This window comes from Myotis lucifugus, unplaced genomic scaffold (genome assembly GCF_000147115.1).
Source record: "Myotis lucifugus unplaced genomic scaffold, Myoluc2.0 scaffold_113, whole genome shotgun sequence".
Classification (NCBI taxonomy): domain Eukaryota; kingdom Metazoa; phylum Chordata; class Mammalia; order Chiroptera; family Vespertilionidae; genus Myotis; species Myotis lucifugus.
In genome coordinates, this window is record NW_005871161.1 from 1,578,812 (window position 1) to 1,589,691 (window position 10,880).

At 46.6% G+C, this 10,880-nt stretch overlaps 1 protein-coding gene across 1 annotated transcript in view; it reads left to right on the top strand.

Annotated features, from left to right (window-relative positions):
• LOC102432444 (gasdermin-C-like) overlaps window positions 1–10,880 on the top strand; it is a 43,495-nt gene that overhangs the window by 17,802 nt on the left and 14,813 nt on the right. Inside the window, exons 4-8 of the mRNA XM_023757754.1 lie at window positions 1,761–1,929; window positions 4,503–4,614; window positions 4,906–4,973; window positions 6,797–6,844; window positions 9,515–9,562. Coding sequence (XP_023613522.1) covers window positions 1,761–1,929; window positions 4,503–4,614; window positions 4,906–4,973; window positions 6,797–6,844; window positions 9,515–9,562 — 445 coding nt within the window. The remainder of the gene's footprint in view (window positions 1–1,760; window positions 1,930–4,502; window positions 4,615–4,905; window positions 4,974–6,796; window positions 6,845–9,514; window positions 9,563–10,880) is intronic.

Consider the following 10,880-nt stretch of genomic DNA (forward strand, 5'->3'; position numbering starts at 1 on the left):
ATATGCAGTGAGTGAGAAAAATAAGCAATAAAAAATAAGTTAAAGTATTCATTTAAGTGAGGCAAAGGCTCTGAAACTCTGTTTAAACAAAGTATGGCTCAGAGTCTTAGAATCTAATTTACCTCAGTGCCTGTGAAAAAAGACCTTTTAGAAACAAAGATTTCAATTTAAAGAGTATTTCATTTAAAAATATTTTTTTATTGATTTCAGAGAGGAAGGGAGAGGGAGACAGCGATAGAAACATCAATGATGAGAGAGATTGGCTGCCTCCTGCACACCCCATACTGGGGATCGAGCCGGCAACACAGGCATGTGCCCTGATTGGGATTTGAACTGTGACCTCCTGGTTCACAGGTTGACACAGAACCACTGAGCAACACAGGCCAGGCCTAAATAGTATTTCTATCAGTGCAAAGAAGTACTAAAGCAACTAGTGAAAATCCCAGGCTATTGGAGACTGAAAGCTACTTTGACCGGGTGTGGCACAGTTTCTCCTGGTGTCTTGTAAGACTTATTAGCACTAACATTTACAAAGACTTTATGGTGTAAAAGAGTATTTGGGTTTTAACTGCAGGAAAATAAAATAAAATTTGTCCTAGAAATTTTTCAGCAGTTGAAGAGGCTCCAATTTGAGGGACACTTTTTATTATCCAGCACCAAGGGAAAAAAGTCTGTCTGAGGTCAAACTGGCAATGTGAGAAGAAAGGCAGTGAAACACTTTTGATAAATGTATGTGGGTAGTGTCAGGAGCTGGTGGAAGAGGGGCTGGAGGGAGGGGCCTATTTAGGTCTCTCTGTGGAGCTAACAGTTGAACTGAGACCTGCAGAATAAAGGGAGCAAAGGGCAGGAGGAAAGTGGCCCAGATGAGGGGTTTGAAGCCTGGACCAGGACCAGCCTGGCGTTTTTCAGGAGCCGCGGGAAGTCAGTGAGGTGGGAGCTTAGCCAACCAGGATGAAGGTGACAGAAGTGAGGCTTGGAGGTGAGTGAATGTCAGATGACACAACATCTTAGAGACACGGTAAGGGCCTTGACTCACAAAGGGCGACGGGAAGACCCACACTGGAGGCTCAGTGACCTCCTCCACTGAAAAGCAATGCAAGGATCTCTCAGTATTTCCCTCCGCTCTCTACAGGGCGCCAACCCAGTGGGGCCTTTAGTGGAATGAGAGTTGAGCCTGAGAACGGAAATGCAGATGAAATCCGTCTTCAGTACTTTCAACCCATCACATCCCCTGCCCAGACCTGCATCTTCATGGCAGCACTTCCAGCCACCTGCCAGGGACAGTTACTCTTTCCACATCCCCATGTGCTTGTCGTGGAAACTCATCCAGCACCTCCTGCTTCATCACGTTTATCTGTTTGCCCCACCCCACCCGGGCTGTGCCTCTGGACAATGGTCGGGCTCCCTGGGGACTGTTGTCAACCACGTGGACTTGTCCACTCCCGGCCTCTTCAGGTGGGAGGCCCTGGCACTGGGCATCTATAAACTGCCCCTCTAATAGGACCAATATAATTTTGGAAAATGCCGATGCCTTTCATAAAATGGCCTGCGTACTCTCCTTCCCACGCCCCCATCAGAAAATGGGGGCCCCTCCACCCTGCATAGCAAAGAAGATGTTTCACTTTCCTTGGGAACTGACCCCATGTGCCAGGATATTTCTGCCTGTGGCAGAAACACCCCTTCCAGGTCCTGAGGAGGAGGGTGACCCAGGGCCACCTGGGAAGGCATCTCTTCCCACTCTGACCCTCTCTTCCCTGCAGGAAACTGCTGGACCCAGAGCCAGCCCTCCTGAAGCAGTGCCGGGAAGCAGGGGTGAATCTGTATGTTGTGACCGACACCGTGGAGCTGTGCAACAGCCCTGTGCTGCCGGATCTCAGCAGCGCGAATGTCTCAGGGAAATTCTTCTTCCCTCTGAATATTTTTGTCAAGGTATGAGGTGGGGACACTGATCGATAAAATAGGAAGTAGATTTAATTATGTGGTCTTACATTTGCTTTGGTAAGGGATGGATTCTGGCAAATCTAAAGGGGTTTATGCTGGAAGAAATGCGAGACCCCACTACCAAACCTCAGTGGTTGAAGTTCCCTAAATGCTGTGGCTTCCTGAGAAGGATGGGTAGCAGGTGGGAGATTTAAATGCCTTCAGGCTCATAGAAATGATATAACTCACTCACAAAAACCAACGATAGTACTTTCAATTAAATAAGTAAATTCATTTATCAGATAGTGTGTGTTACAATGTGCTCTTACACATTATATATTTTATGTGTAGTTTGTCCTCACTTAGAAGAATTAGAAACTCAAGGAAAAAAACGGGACTGTGAACTGATTTCCCCAAGGTTGGTGATTTTGTCTCAGAGGAGGGGAGTTTGAACAAGTGAAACATTGCTCCAGTGTGAAGGGTATTTGATTTTCAGCTTTCGGTTTCCATCTGCTTTGGTTGTGAAACTGGCTTTCTGAGAACAGGAGACAATCTTGGGTCACACCCTGCCCGCCGCCCCCCCCCCCCCCCCCCGCCCCCACTGTCACCGCTGTTCCCAGGCAGACAGGAGCTAAGTGTTGGCCACGGGGTGGGATGTTGTTAAAAAGGTTGGGGATCACCTTGGGCATGGTTGCCTCAATTTTGTTTTGGGCAATCAGACAAAAGATCAATAAGGCAATGGAGGACTTGAGCAGGGGCATGTAGATGAATTGAACTATATTTCCTAAAAGAAATAAACAGGACATGGTGGAGAGGAGCACACCTGGAAAGTTCTCCAGACACCTTATCAATCTGACCAAGTTTAAAAAGCCTAAAGTTATACCAGAAATCTTTTCTGCCACAGTGGAATGAAACTAGAGATCAATAAAAAATGGAAAACTAACAATTTCACAAATATATGGACACTAAGAAATACACTCTTGAACCTCCCATGGGTCAAAGAAGATACCATGAGGGAAATCAGAAAATATCTCTAGATAAATGAAAATGAAAATACAATACTGTACTGTACACCTAAAATTGGTGAAATACTACATTTTTGGTGGTTTTTTATTTTTACCACAATTGAAATTAAATGGAAGAACTACCTAATAACAAAAAAGCTTTACAAATCTCAAACTATTTTTTTTGTAGAACTAAAATTCATTTTCCTTTTATAGCAAGATATTGAGTCTTACTTGTATCCTCAAATATCTTATTGTCATGTTCCTATTGAACAAGGTATAAAATCATAAAGCCCCCCCCCCCCCAAATAGTGGAAATAACAGCAAACAAGGAATATCTGACTTCTTTCAATATCCCCTTACTTTTAATATATTTTCTTTACCCGTTGTTTTTTGCAGTTTGAATTCATAGGCCTAAAATTTTAAACTTTATTTTTATTGCTTGGAGTTCTCTGAGCTTCCCAGATCTGTGATTTCATGTCTGACATTAACTTGGGGGAAATCCTCAGTTATTATTGTTTCAAATATTTCTTCTGTTCCTTTCTCTTCTCCTTATATTATCATTACATGTATGTTACAACTTTTGTAGTTGTCCCACAGTTCTTGGATATTATGTTTCATTTTTTAGTCATTTTTCTCTTTGCTTTTCAGTTTTGAGATTTCTGTTGAGATTTCCTCAAGTGCAGAGGCTTTTCTCTCACTTGTGTCCAGTCTACTAATGAGCCAAACAAAGGGTTTCTTTATTTCTCTTGTAGTTTTCTTATCTCTCTAGCATTTCTTTCTGATTTTTTTCTTATAATTTTCATCTCTCTGCTTACATTACCCATCGGCTCTTGCATTTTGTCTGTTTTCTATTAGCTCTCTTAGCAAACTAATCACAGTGGTTTAAAATTCCCAGGCTAAGCATTCCAATATCTATGTTATAATTGAGTCTGATTCTCAGCTTGACCTGTCTTTTAAAATGGTGTTTGTTGCCTTTGAATATGCCTAGTAATTTTTGTTTTTGTTGAAAGTTGGACATGATACATGTGATAAAGGAACTCTGGTAAATCGGCCTTTAGTGATATGGCGGCAGATGTATGAGAAGGGAAGCACTCTATAATCCTATGAGTGGGTCCCAGCATTTTCTTTTTAGTGAGCCTGTGCCCTGGGCTGTGGACTCCCAAGAGCTTCTCAGTGCTCTCTCCCCTCTTGGATGTGGCAGGAGGGTAGAGGGAACTAGATTTGGATGATGCCCTTGACCTGCATGGAAGATTAGAAGAGGTTGGAGTTGGGTATTTTGCTTTTATCAATTGCTTTGGCTCCTATAAAGAGTAGGAAAATGAAAGCTTCATCAACAAGAGGAAGTGACTAGATGTACTTGAATCTGAAAAATCAAATCATTGCAGTACCAACATGAAATTGAGGGATGTGAAGGTAAACATGGATGAAATAAGGAAAAAAGAGCAGGAACTAGAAACCAGGAGTAGAGGGGCGCGGGCAGGGGGCTGCTGATCCCTTTTCTCATGAGCTTTCTAGATGTTTTTGACTTTAAAACGACATGCATGTATGACGGTGTCACCTGGCTTCTGTTCCCAGGGTGAAGGACAGGGAGGAGGTCTCAAAGTGAGAGAGAAGAAGCTGATTGTGCCGAAGGGCTCGGTGCTGGCCTATACGAGGAAGCAGCTGGTTTTCTATGGCAGAGAATGGGGTAAGCAGAGGCTGAAGGAGGCAGTCGGGCATGGGGGCCTGCTTCTCCTGGGAAGAGAAATGAGAAGGGGAGACCATCATCAAGCAACCTTGGCCTTTCTACCTGTTCAGAGAGAGAAGCAGCCTTTCCCAGCTGTCCAGTGCACACATCATCACTAACTACAGCCAACTCTATGCAAGATCCCACTGAATTGTTGCTCTGGGAGGCAGAGAGACAGAAGTAGTGCCCAATGTGGAGGTGTGCTTAGTGCTGGGCGAAGCATGATCCTACAACCACCCATCTCTATTCCAGGTCCCCCCACTCTCAGCAGCTCACTTCGGGGAGCCACAGAGACCTCCCAGGTTACCCATACCCCCACGGTAAAGGCCATAACATATCGGCACAACCACAAACAAAACTGCAGAGGCAGAGCCCTAACCATAAATGCAGAATTGTGTCTGCATCACTCCCTCCCTCACCTGCATCAAGATGCACCTTTCTACAATACACAGTGGGTTTCAACTTCATACGGGAGAACCATTTGCATCAAATATAACTACAAACAGGGTCGAATAGTGGATGTTGTAAACACAACCAGCTCAGGGTCCTTGGCCTCTCCTGCTCAAATGTGGAGTCGAAGGGAGAAGCCAACCTGAGGTGGGGTCCAGCTCCTCAGAGATCAGAGGCTGCACTCCCCATACAGAACACTTTCCACTTCTATCTCTATCTCTATCTCTATCTCTATCTCTATCTCTATCTCTATCTCTATCTCTGTCTTTATCCTATATCAGTGATGGTGAACCTATGATATGCATGTCAGAGGTGACACACAAGCTCATTTTTTTGGTTAATTTTTCTTTGTCAAATGGTATTTAAATATATAAAATAAATATCAAAAATATAAGCCTTTGATTTACTATGGTTGCAGATATCAAGAAATTTCTATATGTGACATGGCACCAGAGTTAAGGTAGGGTTTTTCAAAATGCTGGCATGCTGAGCTCGAAAGGTTCGCCATCACTGTCCTATAAAATAAAAGCCTAGGTGGCATTGTGCTATGTCATCACAAGATGGCCACTGTAAGATGGCCACCAAAAGGTGGCCGCCACAAGATGGTCACCACAAGATGGCTAGCAGGGGAGGGCAGTTGGGGGAGACCAGGCCAGCAGGGGAGGGCAGTTAGGGGCACGATCAGGCCAGCAGGGGAGGGCAGTTAGGGGTTACCAGGCCAGCAGGGGAGCAGTTAGGCATCAATCAGGATGACAGGGGAGCAGTTAGAGGGTGATCAGGCTGGCAGGCAGAAGCGGTTAGGGGCAATCAGGCAAGCAGGCAGGCGAGCAGGTAGGAGCCAGCAATCCTGGATTGTGAGTAGAGTAGGACATCCCCCGAGGGGTCCCAGATTGGAGAGGGTGCAGGCCGGGTTGAGGGACACACCCTCCCCTGTGCATGAACTTTGCCCTCCAGTATACTAGAGGCCTGGTGAATGACATTCGTGCACTTGGGGTGGGGAGGCAAGGGGTGGGACCGCTCAGCCTGGCCTGCACGATTTTGCAGAATGGGAGCCCTCGAGGGATATCCAACTGCTGGCTTAAGACTGCTCCCCGTCAGTTGGACAACCTTAGTGCTGCCCCCACTGTGCTCACCAGCCGTGAGCCGGGCTTCTGGGTGAGCAGGGCTCCCCCTGTGGGAGTGCACTGACCACCAAGGGGCAGCTCCTACATTGAGCATTTGTCCCCTGGTGGTCAGTCCGCATCATAGCAAACGGCTGTTGTGCTGTTCAGTCAATTTGCATATTATCCTTTTATTATATAGGATCTCTCTCTCTCTCTCTCTCTCTCTCTCTCTCTCTCTCTCTCACTCACACACACACATTCACTGTTCACTATAGAGTCCTCCCTGCAACATCTGGTGAAGGTGGGTGCTGCTGTGAGATACTTCCTATCACTGGCTGTAGATGGAATGAGTATGAAGTCTTCAATTTTGTGGGGTCAGTGACTGAACTGAAACTTCAAAATTATGTTTTGAAAGTGTTGACAAGTGTGAACTAAATGGAGTTAGATTCCAAAGGCTAACCTCACAGCAGTGTCTGCAAGTCATTTCCTGCCCACTAGGGAGTACACGAAGCTTGTCTGTTTCAACAGTTCAGGCCTAAGGGTGACTAGAAGGATACCCTGCTCTGCTGACCCGACTTCTTCTCACCCAGAAATTCTTCACATCGGATATTCTAATGATCAGGAAACCTTTCCAGCAGGTGAGTTGGCCTTTTAATAATGCTTAGACCTCAGTCCAAGTGAGTCCTTGACCCCCTTTAGACACCCATAAACACCCTTCTGGGGCTCAGCCCTGACAAACCCATGGGGAAACCTTCCCCAGCCAGGTTTCTCCATCACCTCCTCATCTCACTGCTGTGACACAGGCCCCTGACACCAGGGAGAACCACATGTCTCCTTTAAGTACTGGGGTTGGAGTGTGTGTGTATGTGTGTGTGTGTGTGTGTGTGTGTGTATGTGGGGGTGGGTGGGTGGGTAGGGGGAGCAGAGAAAAAGCCTTTGTGAGTAATCACGCCTATTTTTCTTTCCATTAGCAAGCACAATCCTTAAGTGGACAGGAGACTGTAGAGCCAGGAAAGTGGGATGTGATCCCTGCACGAGGCCCCATTTTACAACGGAAATCCCACGTGATTGCCTTTGCCATCCTCACCTGGGCCACTGGGCTCTGGTTCCCTGGGCAAAGGGCAGGGGTGGATGGAAAAGAGGGGTCATGGAGTAGGGGACAGAATGTAGATAAACTGAGAGTCTTCAGAGATTAACTTTTAGGTGTTCATTTGATTGCTCTCTAGGCATCGAAGAACCTTACCCTGGAGAGTATGTGTTTGCTGGGGTTGGGGAGGGTCATTGTACTTATCTGGTGAGCAGGGTAGATTAGACTTGGCTTTGCCACCATGACCCCAGGGAGTGGCCATAGGTCTGTGGGATGGCAAGGGTAAGAAAGGTTTGGGAATGGTCAGGAAAGGTTGGAAAGTTGGAGGGATGGACTGGCATAAAGCAGGAAGAGGTTCAGCAAGAGGAGGGTGGCAGTGGAGGACAGAACCCTTGGAAGTGTCTCTAAAGCAAATTTGGCAGAGGAGAAAGGGAGAAAGACACTTTTTCTATAAGGAATACTGGAACCCTTCTGACTAGGTGTTTACTAAGAGGGAACCTGAAGCCTGCTGGGTAGGGAAGACCCAATCTCAGAACCCAAATTGGAGGTTTCCAGCAACTTAGAAAACCGAGTTTTATTTTTAAATTTTTTCTTTCCTTAGCCCCAGTTTTTATTCATTCATTCATTCATTATTTCTTTATTAATTAGTTAGTTCCTTCATCTGCAACAACCAGCTCAGGGTTCTTGGTGCCTTTGTGCCCAAATGTTGAGTGTCAGGTATAGGTCAACCTGATATTTCTACTTGGAGATTGGGGGTTCCTTCACCACATATAACATTCTCTCTCTCTCTCGCTCTCTCTCTCTCTCTCTCTCTCTCACACACACACACACACACACACACGTGTACACACTCACTGTTCACAATAGAGTCCTCTCTGTAATATCTGGTGAAGGTTGGGTCCGACTGTCAGAGACCTCCTGTCACTGGCTGTAGATGGAATGAGTATGAGTTCTTCAATTTTGTGGGGTCAGTGGCTGAACTGAAACTTCAAAATTATGTTTTGTGGTGTTGACAAGTGTGAACTAAATGGAGTTAGATTCCAAAGGCTAACCTCACAGCAGTGTCTGCAAGGCATTTCCTGCCCACTAGGGGGTGCACGAAGCTTGTCTGTTTCAACAGTTCAGGCCTAAGGGTGACTAGAAGGAAATTTTAGAAAGAGTAAATGGCCCAGTGCAGCGAGCATTGCACTTCCATGAACTAATTTCACCCTCCTAACACCTCATAGTGTAAAGTAATACACAGAACAGTTCAATAAGTTGCTTGCTTTGTGGCTTTGGAGAAAATAAGAATTCCTCTGTCCTCCATGTTATCTATGAAGTGAAAGTGAGATCTTAGCTCCAGAGCTGATGGAGATAAATGTCTGATAAGGTGGCTGAGCCAAATCTATCTTCCCTCCCTCCAGCTCACCTGGACCCTTCCCCTGACCTGACCACAAAAGGGTGCAGGAACCTTGGTCAGGTCTCTGTCATCTCATAACCCCTCACTCAGGCATGTCCCCTCTTCCCACCCAGTGTCCCCTCACTGCCCACTTCCTTAAAGAATCTTCTGCACCCTGCTCACTCCCTACCTGCTGTCCATGCCTGGCCCCACTGCAGTCTGTCCTCCTGGGAATTTACTCACATCATCAACAACCACACACTTGATTATTCCCGCCTTGGACTCTCTTCTCCCTGGCTACTGCGTCACCATGGTCTTGGGGTCTCCTATAATGGGACTGCTTTTTCCCTGTCTCCTTCCTTCATGGACTCCTGGCCCTTGTCAAACACGTCAATATGATTGTTAGGCAAGTTTCAGAACTATGAACATTTCTCTATGTGAAATGTGAAACCACCCAGGAGGAGGGCAGGGGAGGAGTAGATGTGTGAGGGAGGAGAGTCAGGAGAGGAAGGCAAAGGGCAGGAAAGAGGCGATTTCTTTCCGTGGACAAGGCAGTTCTCCAATGTGAGACTGGAGTGGGTAACCATCACCCAGGTGCCTTTGGAAACTGCAGGTTCTAGCTTCCCTTTTAGAGAGCCTGTTGCAGAAGGTATGGAGTGAGGTCAGGGACTCTAATGAGTTTCCACAAGTGTCCCAGGTGATTCTGATGCAAGGGGTCCCCAGGATCATTGAGCAAAGCTGCACACCTGGCCCAGAGGAGGAAGTGTGGGGCTGCGGGTGCTGGGTTGTGAGAGGCTCCAGCAGGGATACCCTGCTCTGCTGACCCGACTTCTTCTCACCCAGAAATTCTTCACATCGGATATTCTAATGATCAGGAAACCTTTCCAGCAGGTGAGTTGGCCTTTTAATAATGCTTAGACCTCAGTCCAAGTGAGTCCTTGACCCCCTTTAGACACCCATAAACACCCTTCTGGGGCTCAGCCCTGACAAACCCATGGGGAAACCTTCCCCAGCCAGGTTTCTCCATCACCTCCTCATCTCACTGCTGTGACACAGGCCCCTGACACCAGGGAGAACCACATGTCTCCTTTAAGTACTGGGGTTGGAGTGTGTGTGTATGTGTGTGTGTGTGTGTGTGTGTGTGTATGTGGGGGTGGGTGGGTGGGTAGGGGGAGCAGAGAAAAAGCCTTTGTGAGTAATCACGCCTATTTTTCTTTCCATTAGCAAGCACAATCCTTAAGTGGACAGGAGACTGTAGAGCCAGGAAAGTGGGATGTGATCCCTGCACGAGGCCCCATTTTACAACGGAAATCCCACGTGATTGCCTTTGCCATCCTCACCTGGGCCACTGGGCTCTGGTTCCCTGGGCAAAGGGCAGGGGTGGATGGAAAAGAGGGGTCATGGAGTAGGGGACAGAATGTAGATAAACTGAGAGTCTTCAGAGATTAACTTTTAGGTGTTCATTTGATTGCTCTCTAGGCATCGAAGAACCTTACCCTGGAGAGTATGTGTTTGCTGGGGTTGGGGAGGGTCATTGTACTTATCTGGTGAGCAGGGAAGATTAGACTTGGCTTTGCCACCATGACCCCAGGGAGTGGCCATAGGTCTGTGGGATGGCAAGGGTAAGAAAGGTTTGGGAATGGTCAGGAAAGGTTGGAAAGTTGGAGGGATGGACTGGCATAAAGCAGGAAGAGGTTCAGCAAGAGGAGGGTGGCAGTGGAGGGCAGAACCCTTGGAAGTGTCTCTAAAGCAAATTTGGCAGAGGAGAAAGGGAGAAAGTCACTTTTTCTATAAGGAATACTGGAACCCTTCTGACTAGGTGTTTACTAAGAGGGAACCTGAAGCCTGCTGGGTAGGGAAGACCCAGTCTCAGAACCCAAATTGGAGGTTTCCAGCAACTTAGAAAACCGAGTTTTATTTTTAAATTTTTTCTTTCCTTAGCCCCAGTTTTTATTCATTCATTCATTCATTATTTCTTTATTAATTAGTTAGTTCCTTCATCTGCAACAACCAGCTCAGGGTTCTTGGTGCCTTTGTGCCCAAATGTTGAGTGTCAGGTATAGGTCAACCTGATATTTCTACTTGGAGATTGGGGGTTCCTTCACCACATATAACATTCTCTCTCTCTCTCGCTCTCTCTCTCTCTCTCTCTCTCTCACACACACACACACACACACACACGTGTACACACTCACTGTTCACAATAGAG